The sequence below is a fragment of the Grus americana genome, chromosome Z, assembly GCF_028858705.1.
Source record: "Grus americana isolate bGruAme1 chromosome Z, bGruAme1.mat, whole genome shotgun sequence".
Lineage (NCBI taxonomy): Eukaryota > Metazoa > Chordata > Aves > Gruiformes > Gruidae > Grus > Grus americana.
The window spans coordinates 25,170,281-25,198,100 of NC_072891.1; the positions used below are offsets into that span (position 1 = coordinate 25,170,281).

The following is a 27,820-nucleotide window of genomic DNA, read 5'->3' on the forward strand; positions in this document are numbered from 1 at the left end:
TACTTTGCGTTCGACTGCGTGCAGAGCAGGATGCAGGCTTTAGTCCTTGGCCCATCCTGCAGCAGTGTAGCTTAAGTTTTAAGTAGCTCACTATGTACAGCTCCAAGAATAGCTGTTTGTTGCAGCAGCACATTCAGCCTGACTAGTTCTGTCTCGTCTCCCATAAGGAAAGGTGTTAAGCTGGAGAAGCGTCACAAACATAGAAATAGCATGTAGGCTCCTGTTCGTACTATGTTGGCTTACATGAAGCGCTCAGAATTTGAAGCCAGAAATACCGCTATAAGTAAGTGGAAGTATAACAGTAGTATTGAGTGTTTCCAGATGAACCATTGATGCTTTGCTTTTTACTGGTTCAGAATCAAAGTCCAAATTTGAGGCATTTTTTCCAAAAGTAGGATTACATTTCAGCTTTGCATACTGGCCATATGCTGCTTTGAGACCTCAGATGTGATATTTAAGTATCTGCTGGTCTGGTAATGTAACCCTGTACTTGCTCCATATGTTCAAAGGTGGCTTTGACACTAACTTCAGCAGGTTGCTTTGAGTCCTCAGGCTAGTAGAGAATTGTACAGTGTTGGAGAGTTGATTGTGGCTCTCAGACTTCACCTCTCCTTGGGTTGTAAAGGACACATGCCCTGTGTGCTCTTTAATACCTTGGTGAGCAAACACTCTGCTATTATGCATGTGTTTTGGAGAGGTGAAAGACCCATCTGATCCCTGTTACTGCGGGAATTTCTGATTCACCTCATGTTTTCTACCCTTCTTCACCATACAGTTCAAAGAGTGGCATAGGCTTCCTATGCAGTACCTGTAATTCCAGCAGCTAACCATGAGGATGTTTTAATGAGATAAGTCAAGAGGAAAATGTTGAGTCTCAGAGGAGTAATTGCCCCTGCTTGAATGAGGACAACTAGGTGACAATGAAAAGAATACTTAGCATTTCTGTGATGCTGTCCAAATGTGAATGATCATTCTCACAAAATGCATGAGGGAGGTGAAGATGACTTTATTTATACAATGAGAAAGATAGTGACCATGTGCTCAGCCTGTTCAGGGCAGTGTTGGTGCTGAAAACTGCAAGTGACTTGCAAACACTCTGGGCTTGTTCCTTGTGTAGACTCTTTCTTCCAAATAATATTTCTCTCCGAAATGTCTTAAGTGGTTCTTTTTGTAAACGGCTGTAACAGTTAGCACCACGGTTATTTTTTCTGTTTGTAGAGAGCCTGTAGTGCATGGTAATTGTTGAGATTAGCTATCACAGGAGCATGATATACATATTTTTTAGTATTTGTATTTTGGTAGTTCTTTCACAGCTGTCAAGTAAGAATCACTAAGTTCAGAGATGACCAAGTTACTGTGCTCATTAAACTACCGTTTTCTGTCAGTTTAATCTCAGCATCATTCTATAAAATCTAAACTTAACTTTGCCTGCGCCTGAAAATGTTGTCATTATAACTATATCAACCAAAATCTTACATGTTAGGGTTTTTGGACAATATTAGGTACAGCTATCTTATTTGTGTTTATCTGTAAAATTAACTACAGCAACAGACAACCAGTGTTCCCGACATGAGTCACGTAGCCGAGAGTCGCAGGACATGTCCCACACGCAGCAGAACGCAGAGGGCGGGTCATGTGGGCATGTTTCAGAGCCAGAGGGTGACAGTGACACCCCGCTTGGGGCTTGGCTGTTCTGTGGGATTTCAGCATTAACCCAGTGATACCCATCTCTAGGAGCATCTGGTGACTCACATCCAGGAACTAGTGTCTCTGCTGTCAAAGCATGTCTGCCCTCGCATGATACTGCTTGGCACGGACGCCAAACCTGCAGTATTTCTGGGCTGCATTCCTTTGCAGAGCTGTCAACCTGTTACAGTCACCAAAGTGTGTTTTATGCTGCTGCAATTGTGTTTACATTTGCACAGGCATAAGCACATAGTGCTTTTGAAACAATGAAATAAAATGAAGCTGTAATTGATATTGTTGTTGCAAGAAATTCTTGTGGTCTTACATGATGTAGCAGAATGTAGAAATGGAGGCTTGAGACAAGCATTGAGTTACTGTCCTATGTACCAACTAGATAGTGTGGCTTAATTACAGTAGTCTTTATCTGTATCTATATATAACCGAAACCAAAAAAACAACTAGCGCTTTGTTTAGCAGTGCTGGATGATATGGGGGATGGTTTTGGGTGTAGTCACAATAACATCTGCTACCAAACTCTGATTTTCTTTTCATGAGTGTTTGTTAGGAAGAGGCTGAGAGTTGTTCTTTCAAAGTTAGCAATGACTGTGTTTCCTATCTAAAAGGAAAAAGCAGTCGACATCTAACAAGTTAACCCTTGCATTAAAAAATACAGTTTATGCTACAGGAAAGAAACTTAGTTCTAATATTTAGTTGTTGGTCAAACTTCTCATTCACTAAGATACACATCGATTGAGGAGGAGAGAGTGTTTATGCAAAGACAATGATATATTTTGACACAAAGGTGTCATAAAACTAAGCAAATTCCCTGTTCTGTGTCTGTATTTTTGTCTGCTTAGAATGTACTCTAATAAGCAGATTTTTTTTCTTCCAGATGTGTTTGGTGTTTCTCCTTTGGGAAGTCCTATGTCTCCTCATTCCCTGTCATCTGATCCTTCATCCTCCCGGGATTCATCTCCCAGTCGTGATTCATCGATTGCTGCTGCAAGTCCTCATCAACCGATAGTAATTCATAGTTCAGGAAAAAAGTATGGCTTCACCATCCGAGCAATCAGAGTTTACGTCGGTGACAGCGATATCTACACTGTGCACCATATTGTTTGGGTAAGATAATACAGTTTTTTGCTTATATACAGCCACAAAAAACTGTAGTGATGTATTTGCTTTTGTTTTTTGTACCTCTGGTATCTGTTAACAGTTACTGCGTAAATCGTGGTGATGTGCCGAACAATTTTCTTAGAATGAAATTCATGCCTGTACACAAGACCGGTGTTGGCTGTAGGGACAACATAAGCCACCTTTGGCAGAAGTGGTACCTGCATATGATGTTGCCCTTCTGCGTGGATCACTTCCACTTTTGGCAAGTTGGGCAATTGTGAACAGCCATGTCTAAGTTCAGAGTACTGCATCACTGAAAACGAAAGGGTTGGTGCGGCTTCTCTGACTGAAGGCAGGATCTACAGAACTAGGAGATTATAAACAGATATTGTTGAAATATACATGGAGTTTATTGAACTGTGTCAATTAAAGGATTCATGAAAGTCAACAGTATTTTACTAGACGCAAGTAGGCTGATTTCTTTTGTGTAGAACTGTGTAAATCATTTGGAATTGTGAATACCTTTGAGGATTCTATGGCACAGGAAAAAGAGTGACTGTCGTGAATAAATCATATATTTTTGATCCTCTGTTCACTGCTGATTTGAACAAAGTGGGAGACAGGCTAAAGGGAAAATACAGCAGTTCTGGCGTTTCATTGGTTATCAACCTCCCAGATTGTAAAATATGTATGTATTTATTTTATAATTGAGGTTGATAACATATATTTTATATAATTTATATATGATACACATATAAATTGTGTGTGTGTGTATAAACTAAAATATTTGAACTACCTTAAAACAATTTTGAAAAATTGATTACAAATATATCAAAAGCTTTGAAGTTTTGTATCGTGCTTTGTTTTAAATATGTATTACAGGTTTTGAAGTAGCAATGTTACTGATGTGGTAGTGTACTACTCTTTTTCATTCATGTTGTTTATCTCTCAGACCTATTAATCCATCAAGAACATTGAATCTAGAGAGTGGGGTACGTTTGATAATGGAATAAATGAAAAGATTGGATTTTTTGCCACTGGTGTAGTATCACAGTGAAAGAAAGGGAAAAAAAATATACATTGCAGTAGAAGTGAAAAGTTGGCTTTTTTTCAAAATACCGTAGGTTTGGTTTTTTAGCTCTGTAAGCACTGTAGGCTCAGTAGTGGCTGCATGATTTAAATTCTTCAAAAGCTCATTTTAAAATATAATACTTTTTTTGCTTTTGCATATTTTGATTTTTGGCTTATTTAAGCCACCTTCAAAATAGTTCACAATTCAGTTTGTTTTGGTCCTTCGTCACCTTTGTGCTGCACTATTCCTTCTAATGGGCAGCCTGGTGAATTTGAACCAAATGAAAACAACCCTTGGTTGTTTAACTCCTTGGTGGAGTTAATTTTTATCATGATTAGGGTACTGCATGTCACCACTGCCTTAATTACATCAGTATTTCTCAGTGTTATTTGCTGAAAATCTTCATTTGATTCTGAAATTTTGCCATGGGGAATGAATCACCCCTTCCTTATCATGCATGAAAACTGCCTTGCTCTACAGAACTTACTTAATACCAGTGGCAACAAGCAGTGTTTGTCACCTTTGAAATCATTACAGGCCCCGGGTAAGTATAAAGTTTGAGTGAGTAGTTGATGGTAAAATGGCTGGTCTGTTTTTTCTTCTTTTCTTCCTTTATACAACTCAAGATCTGTAAATTTTCTTCATTGTCAACTGGTTTTATAGAAAGAGTTCATTAAACAAAGCCTACTCTTGAAAGTATGAAAGTTAAACAGGAGTCCATTTTATGTATATTTGTCTCTAATTTCCAGAATGTGGAAGAAGGAGGTGCAGCTTACCAAGCGGGCTTAAAAGCTGGAGACCTGATTACTCATATCAATGGAGAGCCAGTGCATGGTCTTGTTCATACGGAAGTCATTGAGTTGTTGTTAAAGGTAACTCTTGGACAACTGGGATATAAAAGCACTTGTTGTTTTCACCAAGGATTGAGGGGTTATAGTTGTTTCCTTCAGAGATCAGTTATCAGATTTTGTGGTTGTTCAAGTACAAACTCTTAAGCTCCCATTGCACAGATCTGGAGAAAGGTCAATGACTTCATACATCCTGCTACGATTTTAGTTTCTCTGAAATAAACTGGCACTACTGCTGAGATAGTTGAAGTACGTTCAAGGCACTGACACAGAGAGATGTCTCTGTGTCTCAAAAAATTTGACATTTCCAGGCACTTCCTTGAATTCCTCCTTCTTCATCAGCTAATTCAGGCTTTTAATGATGATGCTACTTCTCATTTTCTCCTTTTAAACTGAAATCAGTGAGGAAAAGTGGAAACAATATGAAATATTTTCTTGCCTACTGTACAGGAACTTGTCTTTCATAATCTTAAGGCCCAAAAGGATTTTGTCTCATATATAGCTAGGCATGTCCCACAGAGCTTCTTTGCTTAATGAAGTTCTGATCCTGCAGTTGGACTTTTATGTATAATCTATGACATTTTTCTCTTGTGGAGGTTTCTGAGGTCTGTCCTATTAGAAGATTATAATTTTTCCATAAAAACAAACAAAAAACCCAGCATTTTAATGAACAGCAATGTCTTAGCTTTTCACTGCAGCTCATCATAATTGCAGTTTTTATGTAATCTTTTCCACACAGACTAACATAGGTCAGAATTATTTTAGACAGCTGTGTATTTACTGCCTGCATTATTGACAATTTATGGTGTTGCACGCAGAGCTTTTCTTGTCAGAGGGAATAGTCATTTATAAAAGAAGATTGGAAAGCAATGAAGTGATGGGGAAATATAAAGAGCTGAGGAAAGATGAAGAATACACTTTTCCTTAAGTCTTCATTTTCCTTGTCTGAAACCAGGAGGAACTTCCAAGTCTTCCAATTTTGCAAGAAATGTGTAAGAGAAAATCTGGAATTTTAGACAGCTGGCTGTGCAGTTGTTTTCTGTGTCAGATGCAGAAAAAGAGGGGCATGACAACCCTGCACACTACTTACAAGAGTAAACTCAAAATGAGAGATTGCTGTTTATCCAAATGTGCTGTATCATAAATTAATTTGGGATATTGGAATTTCTTTGAAAAGTTCACTGTAGTGGTGTACGGTGCTGGGCAGGAGATACGGATTTTTAATATATAGATATTTCCAGTTGGTTTTATTTATTGAATTAGCCATTCATGCCAACAGTCCTAGAAAGCTGAACTTAATTATATTTGTTAATCTCTTTTGAACAAGATAAAAGGACTGTTTGGGATTGATAATGAAGATTAAGTTTTCTCCTCCGTTTTGTCATTGTAACGGTTGGTATCCTGAGACATGAATGGCCAGTGAATGAACCACTGCACAGTGACCGCTGTTCTTTGTGGGAAAATAGGATGTTTCTGTAGAAGCTTTCATCTTGAAAATTGCAATCTTGGTCAATCCTTGGACTTCTCCTGTCTAGCTACAGTTATTGGTATTTCTCCTTGTCCTGAAGCTGGAATGGAGGAAGTTTAAGAAATTTGGCAGAATTTGAGGATTTTCTAATCATTGTGTATCTGACATAAATTAGCCTGGCACCATCTGCATAGGGCTCCCTACACTGCCAGCTCTCACTCTGATGCTGGAGTACTGTCTCGTTGCATTCACATTTGTTGTGTAGCTTCAAATTAAGGCAAAGACATCCTGCATTATTCAGGCCTAAAGGTTCCTCCTCCTTTTTTGGCAGAGTGGTAACAAAGTCTCGGTAACAACAACCCCTTTTGAAAACACTTCCATCAAGACAGGACCTGCCAGGCGAAACAGCTACAGGAGCCGAATGGTCAGGCGCAGTAAGAAAACCAAGAAGAAAGAGAGTTTAGAGAGGTGAGTAATCCTTTTGTTTCATGACGAATATGTTTCCTTGTATTTTTGTATATGTAACAATTTAAAATATGAAGTTAATACAGTTCTCTCTTGTCTTTTACATCTTTTTACCTTCTTCTATGAGATCCTATGGTTGTAACTTGTTCTCCAATCCTGTTTTACCTAAACTAGATCTGTTAAAATAACTCCTAAAAATTTTGCATGGCACACACATAGATATGGGGAAGAAAGTGAATAACTGAGGTTGCATCTTAATTTATATTATTTTGTATACAAATTTATATACAAAATGTATATCTTTTTGCACTTGTTTAATTAAACTTTCTAGTGCTAAGTTTATGGCCATTTTTAGTTCTATGGAAAGTTTATGTGTATTTTGTAAATACATTGCTACTACTTTATAGATATTCTTTCAATTTTGGTGGGCTCTTATATTAAGAAAATAAAGATTTATACTCATAAGGAGCTAACCATTCTTATGAAATACAGTGAGTAGACTTTAGCACAGATAGATTTAGTTACAAAATCTATCCCACCTATTAGCAAATCAGTATATTTCCTAAACTTCATACTCTGCAGTATGGTTTGCTTTCATGTAAACACAGATTTAATACTTGCTTTTCTGAGGGTGGAGAGAGGAAGCAATGTCAGCTTGCAAGAGTTTTGCCTGTGGAAATGGTTTCTTCTGTGAATCTTAACATCTGATTAATACTGTGCTCTTCTTACGCTAGGAGAAGATCTCTCTTTAAAAAGCTGGCCAAGCAACCCTCTCCTCTTCTTCACACCAGCAGAAGTTTCTCCTGCCTGAACCGATCACTTTCATCAGGGGAGAGCTTGCCTGGGTCTCCAACCCACAGCTTATCTCCTAGATCACCGACCCCAAGCTATCGCTCTACTCCTGATTTTCCATCTGGTGAGTGTGAAGGAGTGGAGGGCAGAGAAAGAGGACTTGAAGTGTGTTCTACTTCTTGTGAGCCTCCCAGATCTGTTACACTTTGCTAAGAGTAGTCAGCTCTTAACAAGCATAATCATTGAACATGTGGTTTCTGTCTGGAAAAAGGGAAAAAGATTCCTGATGCAACATCAAAGATGTTTTCATGATACAGAAACACCTAAAAGGGAACTGTCTGCTATGTTTGTCCCAGAGTTTAAATCCAAGTCCAATGGCTCTAAGTTGAGTAATACACAATCCAAGTTTGGAGTAAAAGGTGGAATCTTGGCTAGGAGAGGCCGATTGATAGAGGAATGAAGGTGAGGAAAAAGTTGCTACATATTGGAACTAGCATGGGCACTTATGAATGCAGTTTTATTGCTGAAAAGATTGTCTGGGTGCTGAAATATGCATCTTTCTGGCTCCTAAAAGCCTGCCCCTTTTTTCTGTTTTACTTCTGTCATGATTTTAGTGTGTACTAAAAGTGACAGTTGTTGTACAGTCCCTTGGCAAAGGTAAATTTGGAAAGCCTTGATCATTGCTTTGAAGTTGCAGAAAGCATTAGCTATTCTATTTAAAAAGAAGGAAATGATAACTTAAAGGGGATGATGAAGGAGAGGGGGGAAAGGGAGAAATAGTAATGTAATTGGAATGATGAGGCGTTTACAGCCCAGTTGCTCAAAACTTTCCAAATTTTGGAATATTGTGGCAGCAGACAGCATGTAGGCCTTTTGGACTGGTGAAAGTTCTGTGTCTCACTGAGCATTTAGACAAGATTCAAAAAATCTTGCTAATCTTACCTTTGGTTTGTTTGTTCTTTTTGTAGGTACTAACTCTTCCCAGAGTAGCTCCCCTAGTTCAAGTGCTCCCAATTCTCCAGCTGGTTCAGGACACATAAGACCCAGCACTCTTCATGGCTTGGGTCCAAAGCTTGGTGGGCAAAGATACAGGTCGGGAAGACGCAAATCAGCTGGCAGCATTCCTCTCTCTCCTCTTGCACGGACACCTTCTCCAACACCCCAGCCGACATCTCCTCAGCGATCTCCATCACCATTGCTAGGCCATTCAATTGGAAGTACCAAAATAGCTCAGTCTTTTCCTAGCAAAATGCACTCTCCTCCAACTATTGTAAGGCATATTGTTAGGCCAAAGAGTGCAGAGCCACCAAGATCTCCACTATTAAAAAGAGTCCAATCTGAAGAGAAACTCGCACCATCTTATGGCAGTGATAAGAAACACTTATGTTCACGAAAACACAGTCTGGAAGTGACCCAGGAAGAAGTGAATAGAGAATTGTCCCAAAGGGAAGTAACTCTTCAGAGTTTGGAGGAGAATGTATGTGATGTGCCGTCACTCACACGAGTCAGGCCTGCAGAGCAGGGCTGCTTGAAACGACCCATCTCACGAAAATTAGGTAGGCAAGAATCCATTGATGAGCTAGACAGAGAGAAGCTGAAGGTCAAGATAGTTATGAAAAAGCAAGATTTTGCTGAAAAAGCAAGTGCTGCTATACACGACCCTAGCAGTGAACCAGAAAATCCCAATACCTTAAGACTGGAAGAAAGAGACAAAAAAGCATTCCAGAAGGTATTAGAAAGATCCAATCAGTTTGAAACAAAAATTGTTGCTTTGGAGACCCAGTCAGCTGGTGGCATACTGAAAGACACCCTTCAAAAGAATGCAAGCTTGAGATCAAATGATGGTGTTGCTTTAGATACACAGATGTTGTGTCATGGGTCTCCGCCTAATGAACTCAGTCATATTTCTTATGATTTCAAAAGAATTTCCCCTCCATGTACACTGCAAGATATGCTACCTCAGTCCTCTGACAGGATGCTAAATGGAAAGGGAGAAAACACAGATAAAAATGTACCAACAAAAGAATTTGTTAAATTTGAAAGATTAGATGGTAAACTTGCAAATATTGATTATCTTAGAAAGAAAATGTCCATTGAAGAAAAAGATGACAGTGTCTGTCCAGTGCTAAAACCCAAACTGACATCAAATATTCATGAATGCCTTCAACTTAATACCGGCAGACCTATAAACGTACAGCAGGACTCCACTACAGTTGCCGATGGTAGAACATTTATTGGCAGCGCACATGCAGCTCAGATTAACTCAGTTTCTTTTGTTCCTCTCAAGACCTTGAATGGCCGAGCAGACATGAGTGTGGAAAAATCAGCCCTTATTTCCACTGAGGGTCCTGTCAGAAAAAGTCCTTCAGAATATAAACTCGATGGGAGGTCTGTTTCCTGTTTGAAGCCCATAGAAGGCACACTAGACATTGCCTTACTTTCTGGGCCACAAGCTTCAAAGACTGAACTGCCTTTGTGCAGTGTCCTTCCCGAAGGACAGAGCACCAGCAGTGATGGGGGATCTTCTAAACCCTCAGCACCACAGGGGAGTGGTGGGAAGGCAGAACTGGCCTGTCAGAAAGAGCAGTCATTAAGCTATTCAAAATCTGGCAAAGTCAGCATATCAGAGCCTCAGGTTCTGCAAACAAGCAAGAGTTCTCCAAATCTACCAGTTATCCCTGTGGCTGCAGACGTAGTAACAGAGAAAAAGGTTTCTAGTCCAGCTACTAAAGGCAGTATTTCTGTTACCGAAGTTGTTCAAAAGAAAGACACATCCCCTTCAAAACAGAAGGACAATTCAATGGAGGTGAAGTCTTGTGTTATTCAAAGTCAGAGTGTTAAAACTACTGAAGTGCTCTCCAAACTCTCTGCTGTCCAAAGCACTCCTGAAAAAGCTGTAGGAAAAGAGAAGCAAATACAAAAGGAGTTGCCTGCCAAACAGCCAGTAGCCCAGAGAAGTGCTGAGCCTGTCCCTGCGAAGGTGGAGGTGATCAGGGAGTCATCTCTGAAGGTATCTGTCTCAGATGTCGTGATAACAAGCTACTCCAAAAGCAGTGAAAAAAATTGTGCTGATTTTGCCATTCCACCTCAGATGCAGGGAAAAATGCAGACAGCTGACCCCAAGGCACAACATAAGGATGGCAGAGAATCACTGAAAGAGTTAGGCAAAGATGACAGTAGTGTTGCTAGTAGTTTTGTGGAAAGGGACAAAACCATACAGAAAGTTCTTGGTGAGTCTAAGAAAGTTATCACAGAGTCAAAGACTGAAGCTCTTCCACCCAAACGGCCCATGCAACCCTCCATAGATTGTGATCCTAAAAATGAGAAGTCTGCACCAGTTTCCTCTGTGCAGAAGGACAATGCCAAAGATTTAGGAAAGAAAGATCAGAAACAGCCCACTGACACAAGGCTTCAAACTACCGAGAGAGAGCAGTCCAGCCAGGTTCCTCGGCAGCAACTTAATGCTTCAGGCTCCCCTGCTGTGAGAGAGACTGTAAGCAGAAACTCTGCTGTAGATGTTCACGTAGGCGTTCAAGAACACGTGAAGCCTGCTGCCACCTATGCAGAAAGCAGCAGTAATAAACACAGGCCAGTCTCTGATACGAGTTCCTCTAAGTACTTGGATACATCGTCACAAAAACCATACGCTCCAACCGTAAAAGAAAAAGAAACTATTATTCAGCTGTCTACCAGCTCCCGGAAAGATGGGAAGCATGCCAGTAAAAATGTGCTAGATCCCCTTTCTTCTGTCTCAGGCTCTTTGAGAAAAATGAGCAATGAGCATGTGCAGGCCGAAAGGCCTGTGAATTTGGAGCATGGTTCAGTAGCCACCCTGCAAATGAGCAGCATTACTCCTGACACCAAACCCAAATCTTCTGCTATCAGCCTGGTACCAGCAGGCCGAGAGAGTTCTAAGCAGATGCAGAGGCAAGAACCAGCAGGGCAGATGCAGAGGGAAGAACCAGCAGTTTTGGGGGAATCTGCTGATCAAAAGCAACTTCAGCTCAGTGAAAAACAAACCACATCTCCAAAGTTTTCCACTGTGAAAGACTGTCTCTTGCTGAACAAACAGGCAGACAGAAATCCTAGTAACCAGATGATGTCTGCAGACAAAAGACCCGAAGGAAAAATATGCACTGATGCACTTTATGTTCAGCTTGACAGTGGGAAAGTAGAGCCTACCATTTGCCTTGCAAACTGTGATACCAGAGGGAAAGGAGCAGAAAAAGCAACTGCAAGTATCAAAAGCTCTCAAGATCCAAAAGGGAAAGGACAAGTTAATCAAAAACAGCCAGAGGATGCAAACAAGCAGATTGCAACCAAACATTTGTTGGCTGCCAGTGGGCAGAGTTCTTGTCGTGTGACTGCAACACCAGGAAAGTCACTGACTTCTTCAGCCAATTTCTCTGAATATAGACAAGAAATATCTGTTTTGTCATCAGTGAAGAGTGATGCATCTTCAGCAAAGGTTAAAGCAGGCTTACCTGAGCTTCCTGCAACCTGCAAGGAATTAAGTAAGAAAAGCACCTCTTCCGCAGGGAGCAGTAAGGCAGAAATTACTAAAAGTGTTTCTCTGATGGCCTTGCACAGTGCTGCTGTTGCAGTAGAAGCCCACCACCCTGCTTCAAACCTTGGAGGTAAACCTGGAAATCAAGAGAAGTCTTTTTTTGTGGAGGTAAAAGGAAAAGATGTTGTTCAAGCTCAGCAGTCTGCTTCAAGAAAACAGAATGTAGGTAAAGATTTATCCAGGTCAGCCACTACACCTGACCGCTCTAACGCACTTTCTAATGACAAAGACTCAGCTCGGCAGCGGCGAGGAAAGGAACCTTCACGGAGCAGTCCTCACAAAAAATCCTGTTAAGTTTTAAGATCTGGCAGGTGTGAACTCAAGACTAGCTGAATCAATGTCAATATATTGGACTGCCTTTAAACCAGCACTGTGTCATGTCTTTGTGCAGCAAAGCTTTCATGTCACTGCAGAAAAAGGATGGGGATATGTAAAGAGAGGACTTTTTTCAAAATGCCTTCCCAATTGTAACCGGTAAAACTGTTACCATATAGTATTTGTACAAAAATACCTTTACAGCTGAGAGCTGTTGAAGAAAAGATTTCCTCTGTAAATACCTAGCAATGTGTTTGGGGTTTGAATGTAGCATATATACTTTGCTGCTGATTGCATTGTTTACTCTTCCCTTTTTTAAGATAGTTGCTTTGCTACTTATTTGCCATACTCGAATATGAAACTGAATTATTAAAACTCAGACCTGGCATGGACATGTACCAGCCTTGGTCTGACTGGAAAAAACAGGCCACGTTTTTACTTACTAAAAATCCTAGCTAGAGGTTGAAAAAGTACTAGTACAGAATAAATGTGGTGACTTATTGTGAGTTTTTACATGTATTTTTAATAATCCGATTTTGATAGTACTGTACCTGACTGACTGACTGCTTCACCAGATCCTAACACAAGACCTAACTGCATCTCCCTACCACACAAAGCCTGTCTCAGAGTGGGTGTTGTTAAAGCACCAGGAGGACCACTTGGTTGTCAGGGCATCCCAGCAGGAGTCATGTTCTCTGCTGAGATGGTGGTTCTCATCTTGTCTCTTGGGAGCGTGTTCTGTAACTTTCACCTCAGACAAGGCTGAGACTCTAAAGCACATGCTGTGTGTTTAATTTTTGCTGCAACCCTCTCCTGAGTTCCTTGAGCTTGTTTAAATTCAGGCCCTTACAGTGTGAGGCACAAGTATAAGCACATGACTTGCAGTACTAGTATGTTCATCCTTGTTTTTTAATACATTTAGAGAATACACATTATCATAGTATGTAGGTCTGCATAATTAGCTTCATGCAGCTGTAGCTTTTTTTCTGTTTTATGACAAGTAAGATAAAAAAGAAAAAAAGCCATTTCAGTATCTTACCTTCAAAAAAGTTCAGGACATCCGATACATTTTAATACATAGCTGGGGCCTTATGTTGTAGACTAAACTTGCTGTTTTTAGCAAGTAATTCTGGGTTTCACATTCATTTCTAAATGCATTAAGTAGCTCCATACATTTCATAACATAATCTTTTTATTTGTATGCAAAAAAGTAAATACTGTAATTCAAAAGAAGCATTTTGTAACAAAGGAACCTGTTGGAGCTATTTGGTGCTAGAATGTGACTGTCTTTTTACTTTTGCTAAGCCTTATTTAAATTTTGTATACTGTGGAACATGTAGACTTTGATCGCTTTAGCGTGGAGGTATTTAGTTAGTTTTGAAGGATGAAAGGTAAAATTTGAAACATGTACAGAAGCACTACAAAATACCCTTGCAGATGCGTGTTTTTTAATGATGGGGATCAATAGAATGGTAGTTTTGCTTATTTCTGTTATATGTACCCACAGTGGAGGTAGGCCCCTACCTGTTTCATCGGGGCTTACAGATTGTCTTTCTGTCTCAAAAGCTAGAAAATTGTTCATAAAAGCACAGTGTAATCTTGACTTGGAGGTTTGTATGACAACTGGCAATGCGCAGAATTCATTTCCCTCTGATGAAAACTTCATTATACTGATTAGTTGAGTTGGATTACAGCAAACCTGTCATGGAAAGGTAGTATCACAAACAACTCCTGATTTTTCATGTGGCACTAGAACATTCATACTGTTTTTGATGCATTCACAGAGGAGCTAGTGTGAGCAATGGATGGTATTTTTTGAGCAGTTTAAAAGATAAAATGGTCTCAACATTTACAGTTCATCTGTGCTTTGGCAGTTACTACAAATGAACACTAAAGCACTTCAAAATAACATTTCTGTCTGGGAGGTATTTCCTAGTTTACAGTCTTTGCATTTTTTTCAACTATCCTCTTATTTCCTTTTAAGCACATCTATCTTGTTTACAGTATACCTTTATGTATATTTTGTATAGTTCATTATCACTTCTGACAAATAAGTTCTTTGCATTTTGAAAGTGTAACAGTGCTTAAGCTCGTGTTTATGTAGTACCTGTTTGTTGGTGTTTGCCTTATCAGTGAGCTGTTAGATCCTCCTGCCTGTGTTCTACTCGGTCAGTCTTTACGTGATTGTAGATCTGATGTGTTCTTTTGTAGACTTCCTGCTGTAGATTCCTCAGCTTGAAAAAAAAAAAAAAAAAAGAAAAAAAAAGAATTGTTAGGGTCTGTGCAATAAAGTGTTTGCAGTCTTATTTTCTCTAAGAAACTCCTTATGGATGTCATAATTGTTGTATATTGAACATGAGTATTTATACTTATGCAGTTGTATAACATTGAAATAAAAATTCAGCATGAAACACTATTGTGTTAGTGTTTTTCCTTGAACTGCTTTCACTCCTGTAACTTAAGGCACATCTCTGCTCTGCTCAGAGGTGGACAGTTGTTTGGTTTTATTCTTTGGGGCAAACTCAGTGCACCCCTTAAGGCACATGCTGGCCGAACGTTTTACCTGAGGAAATGCAGCGTCGTCTGGAGACAGAGGAGGTCTGCATAGCTGAGTATCTCGTCCCAGGCAGTGGCTGGAACCACTACTACGCTGTTGGGTAGGTAGGCACGGGGTGATGATGGTCACTAACAATGGCAGTAGGCTATAATGTGACATTTAAATATTTCCTCCAAAACATGTCATCATTAATTCCAGTAGGTCAGTATGGTTTTTAGTACCATCTCAAAATACCTGGTCTTTCTAGGTACTTTTATTTACACTAAATTTTCAGCCTTAAATTCCTGGAGCATGTGTAAGTGTAATGTTTTCTTCAGTTTTGAAATCTCTACCCCTTGAATGCCATCAAATCTTCCTTTATCCTTTTTTTCTCAGAAGATAAAGTAGATGTGGTGAACCAGACAGGGGAGATGGAGCAGAGCACCGTAGTATCCAGTGGCCTCTTTGATGAAGAAAAATCCTTTTGGTGGGAGGAGCAACAGGGAAGGAGTATAGCTGCCCTGATTTTCATTTTTCCACTTCTTGCAGAGGAGCGGTGTCCGTTAAAATGCATGCGTCTTTACTCTTCCATTGCCAGCACCTCTGCGCAGCTGGTTGGCACGTGCCAGGAACTGTTTGCCCATCGGGGGGGTTGCTTTTGTTCACATTTAACTGTTGCTTTGTTTTCCCTATGTTTTTGCTCTGTACAAAACCAAGTTGTAAGGCTCTGATGACAGGTGAATGTCGCAAACGCCCGTCTTGACGTTGACAGGGATGGGCTGACGATGACCAGGGAGTGTTGACCAAGAACGGAGCCTGTGGAGGAGGCAAGATAACATCTTGTGAGACCACTCCTCTATTCGTGAAACACGTAAACAAAGACCATCTGTGCTCTGTGCACCATGTGCCTGTGACAGATCACCACTCGGTCAGCCCTGAAGTGGGGGGCAGTGAGACCCCCAGGACCCCCACAACCCACTAACTCATTTCTAGAACATTTCTGAACATTTCCTGAGCACATACAGCCCTGCTCAGTGATGACAGACCCCCGCCTATGGGGCAGGCACATCGGGTTGTAAAAAGGGAAAACATAAGTTTTCAACACACGCCCACCACCTGAAGGCTACAACTACGAGCAGAGAACATCGCTGGATCCAAGCGTGGTGATATCTTTTCTCTCTCTCTTTTTTCTTTCTCTCTTTCTTTTCCTCTCTATCACTCTTTTTGTCTCTAACTTAATTTTTGGCACATTAGGGTAATATCGTCACACGTTTCGCTAAACCCTTACTTCTCAGTGCTAAGTTTTGAGCATTGTTAGGACTTTTGCCAAGCCTCTATCTTTTGTAGTTCCACTGAGTTTTAAGTAAATTTATGATTGGTTTGAGCCTCTAAAGTAATTGTTGTTACTTCTGATTACTGCACAGAGAACTAAAAAGTTAACCTCACCCTCACCCCTTGTGGGGTGGGACACAAGCGCAGCAGTGTTACGGCATCACTTTTGCTGCTTTGCTCTGTTTGAAACCAGTAAGTGAGGGGAAGCTGCAGGTCACTCCCAACCTTCCAACTTGCTTCAACCCAGCCGAAGGCAGATAGTCTGCAAAATTGGTGCACTGGCAGGGGCTGTGACGAGTGCAGGAGTGGAGAGCAGGATCCGGCAGCTCAGGGAAAGGAAATTGTGCTGTAGTTGAGGATTGATTCTGGATCCTGTTGCTCTGCCTGCTGCACCATCTCTGCCTGCGGACAGCAGCAGTCGCCTCTGCCTGGGGAGGCACATGCAAGGGTGAGTGTCCGTTGTGTTCAGGGCCAGAGGAAAGGGGTGGTGTAAGGGGTTTGTGTTGAGAAAGAAATTGGGAGAGAAAGGTTAAAAGTATTACATGTCATGGCCTGGCATCCTTGCTTCTACTGTTACAAGAAACTGCACCTCACCTGGGATGGGAGTGCTTTCATGGTCTGCAAGGGAAATGTGAGCTGCCTTCTTCAGCACTGAACACCCAGTTTGCTGTGCTCCCTTGGACCTGATATTTTTGTTCCATGTCGTTTGCTAGACTTAGCAGGGATGTCAAACTTGGGATTTGGATGGTAGGTCAGATAGCAGCTCAGAATAAATCACAGGACAGGAAGATACTAGAGGGTATATGGATGTATGTCCCAGTTCATGGCTTGGGTTAGCAACAGTTTTTCTTTCCACTGAGTATAGCTATCATGTAGTACTCGATAGCATTGACCAGCTCAATCTCCCAGACATCTGCCAAGAATGGATTAGAACGAACTGAGGGTAGGAGGTGACGTTAGAGGTTATGGTTCAAGCTGCACAGAGTTGGGAGCATCAGAACAGTGGAGAAGGCTGCATAGTAAGAAGACAGTAACAACATAGGTAAGTTGAAGGGCTTGCTGTGTGCTAGAAAAGTGCAGGTGTGAATTGGATCAGGGGCAAGAGGCTGTCTGAGATTTGCTGGAAAAGGATGTCGTCTGCTGCTGGGGGAGAAGAATTTCCACTGTATTTGCCAGATGAGGAGGTATGGTATGAGTGAGTGGTTGGGAAGGGATCTCACCTGCTCTTTTCCCAGGTACAAACAAGAATACTGAACGAAAGAAAGATCTTAAAAGATGCATCATTGACATTAGGATTTTTTTAAAGTCAACAGATTTATAAATTGGCCTCTTCAACCATCTTGTTCAAAATAAAATCTTTCAAAATTTACTTCCATCTTACCGATTGTTTAAGCACAGTTGGGGAAGGAAGAGCTTGGCTCTGAGTTTTGTTCTGTCCAACTGAAATAAAGATAAGTGCTTGCCAGTATCTGAAATGGGACTCATTAGCTAAGATCTGCTCAAGTGTTTTCTCTGTGTAAATACTGATAATGAAGTCTGTTTTGCACTTTTGTGTTGTACCGTGACTTCAGTGACATCTGTAGCCCAGGAACCAGGATGGTGGTGAGCTCAGCCCTGTTAGGCACCGTTCACCTCAGGCTCCCCTTGGTCTCTCTGTGTGCCGGCTCCCCAGCTGTATTTGAAAATGAAATTGAAAAAGGCCTGACCAGAAACCATCAGATCAGACCTTGGCTGGGTAAACAAATTCTATAAAGAAAAATAAATCTACTCTTTCCATGTATATCCTTAAGTAATCCCAGAAAACTAAATCTTTGGACTTCAAAAAGTTTTAATATATAATCTGGACATTTTAGTGTATTATAGCCATGTATAAATTTTCCTTCAGAATGATCAGTCCCTGTATTTAGTACTTGTGTACCCCAAAACATAGAGTGTATCCTGTTCAGCGCTGTTGTTCACATGGTGTCCTATGAATGGTATTTTGCAGGCAAATAAGAAAGCAGAGATGACACTGTAAAGCAAATCAAAGGAAAATGAAAGTGACAACAGATGAAGATATGATCATGAAGAACAAGTTATGTAGAGGGAAAGGGATGGGTCGCAGGGAAGTCTGTACTTAATACTCTGTGTGCAAATACATATTGCACAGGAATATGTTCACCATCTTGCCTTTTCAGCTGTCTTTAATGTTTAACCACCTAATGTCTACACATGAGTCTACACCATGATACTGGATAGCATTTCAGAAACTGGTAGCATTTAAATCCTGTGTTCCTCTCTCCAAATGAAGAGACATTTCAGAAAGCATCAGCCCAACATGCAGTTTCACCCTCAAGTCACTGACGTTTGTGGGTGTCCTGCAGTTACTACCTGATACTTGCAGCAATTTTTTTGCACCTATCCCAAACTATGAACCATGTCATGCTCCTTTTAACGTCACTATTTGTCTGTCACTTTCCTGAACCCACAAATTTAAGAGGAAAACAATGGAAGAAGCAGGTCTCTCGTGTATGGTGCACACATTGGCATCCACGCTGGATTGTTAGATAACACAATTATCGGAGGTTGCTCATTTAACCAGTCGGATTTGCAGAGGGAGAACATGCGCCTCAAACCCTAGGTTGACTTCAGGAGCATCACTGCCTTGCTCCCAAGGATGAGACAGGGAGTCCTTGCCTCGGGCAGCGTGGCTCACTCAGCGACATTTCTCTCCCTTAGGCTGGTCCTTGCAGAAGGACTTGTCTGACAGAGGCAGCCTGCGCAGCTTTGGCATTCTGCAGTTGGAGCACGGCGCCTGCTGACGGGGTCAGGAGAAGGTTTCTGTGCAGAGCATGTCGGTAGCTGCAGAAACAGGGAATACGGAGAGTTGTGAGGAGAGGAAACATCCTAGTATCCAAAATCTTGGAGTGTTTAGAGGCAAATGGAGAAGAAACCTCAAACACTTCTCCCTGCGTGTCCTTGGGCAGCACATGGCTACAAAGACAGGAGGAGGAGAAGCTGTGGGGTAAGGCAGGCGGCGTACGTGATGTGAAGGCATCTGAAAGCTGCAAGAATCCATGTCGTATTAGATCCGCTAACAGAGGGTAAAAGGGGCTTTTCAAATGAGAGAGGTATTTCTTACTTGAGAAGAGCAAGCAGGGATTGTTGTCAGTAGTGTCTTCAGAAATGAGAAAAAACTTTCTAGTCCTGCAGCGATCTTTGAAATCTTAGTCAGCTTGTTACGGAGGAAAATGTCAAGGAAATGCCTTTGGGGCAGGAGCTGAAGCTGAATGTGGAGTCCTTCATGGAAAGTGTTGAGAGACACCTCATCTTCCACGGCTCAGTGAGCAATCGTGGCTCCTGGCTTAACGCAGTGGGGAGCCTTGCTGGGGCAGGACGAGACTCCACATGGTGCCTGCTCTGCTGGGGAGACAGAAGGGTCATACCCTCTGAGAAGGTTGTGTCTATACGTCAGGGTTAGCCTTATTAAAGAACTAGTGCTATAAATCACACTACGGTAACAAGGGCAGATGAGTAGGCACAGTAAGCTCCCATAAGACCCTTGGTCAAACGCACATACTCTGTTTTGCCACTGAGTTCATTCACATGTGATGGCAGAAGAAGGGATTTGGTTGTAGTGAAAGTAAATAAGAAGTCCGTATTTTTTCCTGCCTGGCTATTGCATATCCTGTTGAAGCAAAGAGACTGACTTCACTCCAGGGACGCACGCCAGAAGCAACGTGAAGTAGCTGTCGGCACCAGGAGCACCCGTGGGATGAGGTTGCTGCTCCCTGCTGCGCCGCCCCCTTTGCAGTCTCAAATGTTCTGTCCGCTCCGTGCCGTGGGAAAGTCTCATGGCTGTTGGCGTTGGTGGGTTTTTTGCCCTGTGCAAGCACATGTAGTGCCAAGTACCTGCAGATTCTTAACCAAATCTACAAGTTTTATGGTTAAAGCTGAAATTGTTGCTAGTCCCTGCTTACTATGGAGTCTAGTAAATAGTACAGGAGCAGGGCCTGCCCCAGGCTGAGAGGCAGACAGACAGAGGTTCAATGGCCAGGAACTTCCTAAGGATCAAAAATATTTTAAAGAAATCGGAGACATGATACAGGCTGTTTCTGTCAGTCCTGCAGGAGTGCGTCTTACGTGACCTTGAATGTTGTTCACAGAAAGGATTTTTTTCTTTTTAGTACAGTGGTATATGCTACTGCCAGCTCTTAAACAGCATTGTTTTTCAGGGGCATTTGATAGAGGGTGAGGGGTTTGTTTGGTTTGTTTGTGGGTTTGTTTTGGGTTTTTTTGTGTTGGGAGTGGTGGTGGTTTGGCTTTCTGTTTTTTGAAGAGAACTAGGTTTCCCTTTACAGGTGCATTAGCCATAGCAAACGTGACATCAGGGCTAACGCTGAGTTAAAATGGGATTCCGCTATAAGAGAAGTTATTCATGTTCAAGGCTCAAGTCACAGTTTATTTTTCCAGTTTTCAAATAATTTTTTTCCATTATTTTTCTAAAAGTTATAACACAAATGGGAAGGGTATTACAAAAGTTAAGAAAATACAGGTCACAGACAAAAACAGCAAGTTACCTTCCATCTTAATACAATTGCTGTACACGTTTTCTATATCTTCATCACAAGCTTATATTTGCTGGTAATTTTGCTTGAAATAGCGAGCACCCCAAATGAAGATGGCACCACAGGATAAAATAGCCAGGACAACTGCAACGATTCCTGCTGTGTTGATCCCACAGGAGAGCGATATGGTGGCCAGCTGAGCCCCAGCTAGCAGTTTGGGTTCAGAGCATGTTGTTCCTTCAGGGTCTTCAATTTTATCCAGATTCTGCTTATACCAGGTGATTAAACCGATATTGGAGCAGGTGCAGTCCAGAGGGTTGTAACTTAAATTGATTACGCAGTGGCCAGCTAGGGAGGCTAGCTTGTCACGTGGCACAATACGTATCCTGTTGTGAGCAAAATTGAGATAGATGCTCTTGAGGTTTGAAAATGCATCTGTGCTGAATGTAGTAAGTTTGTTGTGGCTCAGATCAACGTGCCGTAACTTCTTGAGGCTGAGAAATGCTTGGCCGTCTATGGTTGTCAGTTCACAGGACGATAAAATTAGCACCTCTAAATTGGATAGCTGTTGGAACAGTTTGTCCGTTGGCATGATGCCTGACTCAAAGTTATTTTGACTAAGGTCCAAGAGCGTGAGGTTTCCCAGGCCTTGAAAGAGATGCTGAGTGCTAGTATTAATGTGGGAGGAGGAAAGATTCAGCACTTGCAAGAGATGCAAATTTCGGAAAGGACCCTGTGAAGTGTTGATATGAAGAGGAGTGAAAGCTAGGTCCAGCAGCTCCAGGTTAGCACCATCCTCAATGAGCACGTCTTGGAGGCGGAGCCTTAAGTTGTGGCTCAGATTCAGGTACCGAAGACTGCTCAAACCACTCAGCGCCTTGTTACAGCAGTCGAAGCTTTCAATATGACTTTTACTTAAATCGAGGTGTTGAAGCTTTGACAGTTTCTCCAGACAGCCAGAGCCCAGCTGCAGGACATGCAGGTTCCCCTTGATGTGGAGGCGGGTGAGGGAGGGGAAGGCGGCAGAGCTGATGTTGCAGAGGTGCTCGAAGGAGTTCGCGTTGAGAACTAACTCTGTGAGCGAGCTCATGCCGCTGATGCCGGGGGGCAAGGCGCTGATGTGGGTTTGAGTTAGGTCCAGCTTTCGGAGCCTGGTCAAGCACTGAAACGTGTCGGCGTTTAGGTTTCTGAAGTGCCGTAGCTGCAGATAGAGATCCTCGACAGAGATATTACAGAGGCCTTGTAAAACATTCGGGCTTATGGAGGGCTCTTTTTCCACACCGTGAAACGTTCCCAGCCAAAGGGTCTGGACTGTGGAGTTCTGTATCCCTGCCAGGACCCCAGGGATGTCAGTGCAGCCCCCAAAGTCCAAACTGTAGAAATGGGTTTGGAAAGCTCCAGGTTCGATGTTTATCATGTCATTGCCTTTAAAGATGAGAGTTATATTGCTGGTCTTCTGCAGAACGTGGACATCTTCTGCTGTGATTGTTCTTATGTTGTTCATTTGAAAGTCAAGGTATTTGAGGTTTTGAGTGGGAAAATTAGGAGGAAACTGCAGTGAAGAGATGTGGTTGCTGCCCAAGATGAGGGTATCCAAGCTGTCCAGATTTGTCATTGGAATAAAGGACAAACTGGTTATTCCTGTCTGAGTTAAGACAAGCTGCTTCAGGGACTGTGGGCCAGCGAACGCTGTGTCAGACAGAAACATGAGCAGGTTTCCGGTCAACACGATTGTCTTCAACTGCTTGTTGCTGTGAAAGGCGCCGTCATACACCCAGTTAATCTGACACCTTGAGAAAGCAACGGAAACCAGCATCAGTGGTCAGACTTGCACAACTCTCCCAGTATACGTGATAACCTGAACTGCACTTCTTATCTGTGAGAGCTCACGATCAGTTGCCCTCACCAGGATAAAACTGTCTGTCTTTTCCAGTCATGCTTGCCCGGTATTTTTAAGCTCACATTGAAATACAGGGTTCTGATGAGCTGAAAAACCTGCCCTGAAATGATGGGTGCGTGGAAGCATTTGTAGAAGTCAGGAAGACGTCGGAGTTTTAGTGTACGGCTTAGAATGAAAATCTCTTTTCCTACAGAAAGAGCTGGACGTTTACAAGGATCAAGCCTGTCTTCCTTTAGGGTTTTGGGAACATTATCTTTACGGAAAAGTGAATTAAAAAATTGCTTTAGTGGCTTTGCTGTCACTACTGTCTTAGCAGCAGTAATATGTGGAAAACGTGAATTTCACCCCCTCCTGCAAATGATTGCCACCACAGGAGAAGCCGAGATACTGCCCAAGTGTATCAATGTCTGCTTAGCAAAATAATGCACAGCTGTCTGCAAGTGCTACTGGTGGTTTCCCTGTGAAGGCAGGGAGGAGATGCTCTGGTGTGCCCCAGAAGCTGGCTTTGGGCAGGTGGCTTGAGCAACCTGATGTGGAGGAGTGAGGACGCTCTTCCCGTACCTTGTTAGGTCCAAGTAGAGAAGCGACTTCAGTTCAGAGAAGGTTGAATTCTGGAGGGAAGGGAGCACGTTGAAGCTGAAGTCGAGGATTTCGGTTGTCACAGGTAGTTTTTCAGGAATCTCCCTCAGTCCTAAACCTTCACAGCTATAGCTTTTATTTACTGCAATCTGTGGAAAATATATAGTGAAACTGCAAGAGGTATGTACTGCAAATACAAATAGGAAACTATGGCACCTAAAAAAAAAAAACCAATCAGAATTTTGAATTATTTAAAAACATAGCAGACAGAACCCCAGGAAATCTTAGTGCAGGCTTGTAATGCACAACCCTGGGGTTTTGTGGAGTGTGTTTTTAAAAGTAGTGCCTTGAATCTCTCTTGTACTAATTTGAAGTGTGTCTTATCTGTAGTACTTTCTTATCGAAGTTAGTACATATGAGGATTGTTTACTCCTCTGAATGAATTATTAATCCCTAAGAAAGAATCCCCACAAGGTAGTTTTAAATTCTGAATATCATGAGTCTTGTAACAAAGCTTATTCTAAGAGAAGTCTTAAGAAAACCTTGCAGAGAGGAGGTAAAACAGAGCGGGTCTGGGAACGTTTCTAGAAGGAACATGTCCAAATCAATTGGATCTGAACTGCAGTTACACTCTGCAGCGGGGATGGTGGGAAGGTTTAGCTCTGGGTAGACAAAGATCATATCTGATACGCTGAGTCTTTAAAATTTCTGAGAAGGCTTTTCAGTTTAGCTGAAAATAAATTGATCTATTACATAGAGAAGTCCACTCTGTGGACCCCAGGGACATTCATTAAAGGCGCTTGACCTGCCTTTGCCTGGTGATTGCACAAAAGTCAACCAGAGCCTGGGACTACGGCATCCGGGGAAACGCCAGCTCTGAATAGCCTGCCATAGCCTCTCAGGGCAGCGGAGGTGCTCAGACCATCGCGCCTTCCCAGCTGCCAAGCCGCGGTGGGGGGCATGGGCGCAGCCAGCGCAGTGCCACCCTCCTCCTCGCCCAGCCCTGCTGCCAGGGAAAGCCCCGGGTGGTTACAGGGCCAGCTGGGAGGGACAGGCTCCCCGGGGCCACGTGGGAGCCGCAGCCTTGGCAATATCCTGCCAGGAAACTCGGAGATGTTCTGCTTGCAGAGAAGTAAAAGCATGTATTGCACAGCTGGCCAATCTGATCATTTTAAGGAGGTTCAAAGCTGTTCTATTAGCCCAAACAAAACAAGCACAGGTGGTGGGATGTGCGGTGAGAAATGCACTGGAGCCGGGGGCCCGTGACAAGCGGAGGTGTGCACCCTGTGAGGTGCAAGCGTGTGTCTCACCAGGGTTTTGTTGAGGTGCACGTGTGTGGACCCTGGGGAACAGTGCACGAGGTTCAGGTCTTTTCATTCGCGTGGGACTATGAGCGAGACCAAACCAGGTCTCTGCCTGTCTGTGGTAACCTCGCTGGAGGGGAAAGAGCAGTATTTGTTTCAAGCCACAAGCTGGACATGGCAGCAAACGCTTTCTTCCTTTGCTATAGGTGCAAGTCCTGTAACCGGAGGGTGCCGGGGAAGCGCCATGGCACGGCCCCGGTGGGGAGTGCTGCTGCAGGCGGCACAGCCCCGTGGGCAGGGGCAGAGAGATGCCAGCAGCGGCATGGCGGAGCCGGGAGGGAGCGGAAAGGAACTGTCTCAACAAAATGCCCCATGCGGGTGGGGGGCGCGGCTCCTCCACTGTCCCTCTCCTCCTTGGCGTGCTGGGATGCGGCTGGAGCTCGGCACCTGGGGGACAGCACCAGGCCTGGCATCGGCAGGGTGGGACAAGCCAGCGCTGCCCATGGCTGGGCCCTTGGCAGGACCCGAGGGGCAGCGAGCCAGCCCGGTACCTGCCATGGCATGAGGACTTGGCTCCACTCTAGAAGCACTGAAATAATACAACACTGTTAACTATAGAAATGGCAAAATGTACACTTAGAAAAGCTGATGCTTTCGATACTGGTAAGCAAAGAAGAAGCCGTGGAGCTGACTGCCATGACATGCACTTTAGACAGATAAAAAATGTTAGGCTGTCACTATAAATGAGAACAGTGTCTATGTTTTGCCATTCAAAGAAATTTGTGAGTAAGGTCACTCTGTGTGCTTTGTGGCTTGGAGCAGCTCTCACAGGGAGCTGAGGAGCAGCCATCCCCTGGGGAATCCTGGTGTGCAACTCGGAGTCCTCAGGGAATTGTGCATTTAATTCAGTGAGGCACTTGCTGTTGGCCCCAAATGTGCACTGTGTAGGGGGGCTGGGTTTCCACAGTGCTTCTTCCCAGAATCAAAGTCCTTACTTTTATTTCCTTGACTCCCACTTTAAAAAATAAAATAAAAATCTTATGGCTCAGCCTTTTCCCCTGCACCTGGAAAAACGCTGGTACTTTCCTTCTGTTCTCATGGGGTATCGCACATCAACCAAATGACAAATAGAGACACCATCATCCCACCACTATGCACAAATACCTGTATGGAGAGCACAAGCATGAGACAAAAATGCTTCTGTCTGTCCCCTGTCCAGCTCTAGTATCTGCTAAACACCCCTGTGAAACTGTATCGTCCTTCCAGCTCTCTGGGAGGTGAAGCACAGTGCTGGGTTGATGGGCTACCAAAGTCCCTGGCTGTGGCAGGAGAGAGTGTGAGGGTGCACGGACACGTGGGTGTGAGGAGGAGGAGGAGGGACAGTGACCGATGTCCCTGAGCACATCTCGAGACACCTGCCTTATTTCTCTGATAAAGGCCTTCAGATCCCGCTGAAGGAAGCCCCTCAGAAGTGGAAACAGGCAGACACCAGCAGGCAAGCGTTCACCGGAGACCGGTCCCCTGCACACGCGGCTCCCGTACCTCAAGAGGGACCGGCGGCTGTCACTCACCTCTGCGCACGTCGTCTCTGCGGAGATGGATGCTTTGCAGCTGATGCAGGTGAGCACTGTGAAAATCATGAAGTATAAATCACAGGCCATTACGGAGTGAGGCCGTTTGTTAAAATGGATGATCTTGTGCTATCTTCCTTTAATGGAAGCGAGAGAGAGCGGCAGAGGTCAGGGAAGCTGGGTGAGTCGGCTAGAAAGGAGGTCATGAGGAAAAGAAACGCTTGCTGGGCCTCCCGAGTTCAGTGTGAGCAAACAGTAGTTTTGGAGTGAAAGAGGAACTTCCCTGCTTTAAATATAGTCAAATGACTGTGCACTGCTACTTTTCTGGGGCAGAACAGGTTTTTTAAAAACTGAAAGTGAGGGCAATTGGTCTTTATGCTTGTATAGAGTGACACATCTCCACTAAGTACAGGGGAGTTAGTTCAGCGTGAAATAGGAGGTAAAGCATGAAAAGGGCTGATGAGACTGCAGTGTCTCACCAAAGGGGAATTAAATGCAATGGAAAGTTTGAGTCAAACAAAATTTGACTTGTGAAAGTCACAAGAACTTGTAAAATGACTGAAATATAGGCACAAAATCTGCGCGTATAATGCTGCAAAAAGGATCATAATGCTGAAACATCGTTCATCTGAAAATGAACTCTTTTCCTCTTGCGTTTAGATTACAGGTAGTGACCAGTTTTCTGAAAGGCGACAGTATTTCTAACCGTCCCTGGGAAGGGCAGGAGTGCGGCAGCTGCAGGTGGGAGTGTCTGGTCCTCGCTGAGCGCTGGCTCTAGCCAGCCAGCTCAACCTGCCTTTTTTTCCCCTTCTTTCAACAGCTGAGCTATTAGCTTGATAACTATGTTTTCAGCAGGCTTACCTGGCACTCTTTCTTCACCATCCAGTAGAGAAAGGCATGATGAAAACATACTGATCTTGGCAAATGTGCCCCAGCATGGTGCAGAGAGTCCAGGTGGGCTGAACCACAGAGCCGATCCAGCCCCTGGTAACTCAGTCAGTGAAGCTTCAAGCAATCAAGATGCCATCTGGAGAGCATCGAGCTCGACACCCGGGAAGATGGAGACATCTGGGCTTCTCTGGTGCCAAGGACACGCACAAAATCAGCGGCTTCAGCTCTGAAACAGTGTATAAGGGCCACGGCTGCACTGGTAGCTGGAGATGATGCGTCTGTCGGGTTTTACCTGAGCCATGCTGTGCTCATCCATGCAGGTGGCTGGGGAGAGGGGAGCAGTCAATGTGGCATGAGCAAAACTTAAAATCCGGTGCGGAGCCGACTCTCTTGTGCATCTTTGCCTAATTCTCTAGGATGGGCTGTTGCGGCTGGTGGGCACGGAGAGGCCACGGTACCAGTGTCCTGCTGCTGTATTTGTCCGCTGCTAGGATGCTTCTGTGCTGATCTGATTCAGCTGTTTTGTGCTTTTTTCCTCCTCCTGAATTTATTAAACTTAAAAGAAAAATAACTTATCTGAATGACAAGCTAAAAAGCTGACTCCGCATGCCACTAACAGCTCTGCCTCTTTTCCAGCCAGCTCCACATTTGCTTGAAATCCTGCTCCCCCTGCAGCTGGTAGCAAAAATTTCAGAGAAATTTGTTGTTCAGGATGTTTGGTCCTTGTTTATGTGCTATTTTGCACGCTAAGGCTGAAAGGCTAAGGCTCGGGCTGTCCCCACCCTCCCCTCTGCGCTTTCCTTGCTGGCAGCAGCTTGAACTCACGTTTGC

General features: G+C 43.2%; 2 protein-coding genes across 8 annotated transcripts in view; one reads left to right on the forward strand and one right to left on the reverse strand.

Moving 5' to 3' along the window:
- Positions 1-14,733, forward strand: part of MAST4 (microtubule associated serine/threonine kinase family member 4) — a 291,542-nt gene extending 276,809 nt beyond the window's left edge. For all 7 annotated transcript variants that reach the window (XM_054809945.1, XM_054809951.1, XM_054809946.1 and 4 more), the window contains 5 exons: positions 2,579-2,808; positions 4,624-4,746; positions 6,522-6,658; positions 7,390-7,571; positions 8,416-14,733. In XM_054809945.1, the coding sequence (XP_054665920.1) occupies positions 2,579-2,808; positions 4,624-4,746; positions 6,522-6,658; positions 7,390-7,571; positions 8,416-12,308 (4,565 nt within the window). In that variant the 3' untranslated portion in view covers positions 12,309-14,733. The remainder of the gene's footprint in view (positions 1-2,578; positions 2,809-4,623; positions 4,747-6,521; positions 6,659-7,389; positions 7,572-8,415) is intronic.
- Positions 14,734-20,629: 5,896 nt separating this feature from the next.
- On the reverse strand, positions 20,630-27,506 carry CD180 (CD180 molecule). The gene is made up of 4 exons (XM_054809903.1): positions 26,960-27,506; positions 26,099-26,154; positions 23,206-23,372; positions 20,630-22,534 (listed from the first exon to the last, which is right to left on the reverse strand). The coding sequence occupies exons 1-4, from the start codon at positions 27,006-27,008 to the stop codon at positions 20,809-20,811; spliced, it is 1,998 nt and encodes a 665-aa protein (XP_054665878.1). The 5' UTR covers positions 27,009-27,506; the 3' UTR covers positions 20,630-20,808.
- Positions 27,507-27,820: the final 314 nt, after the last annotated feature.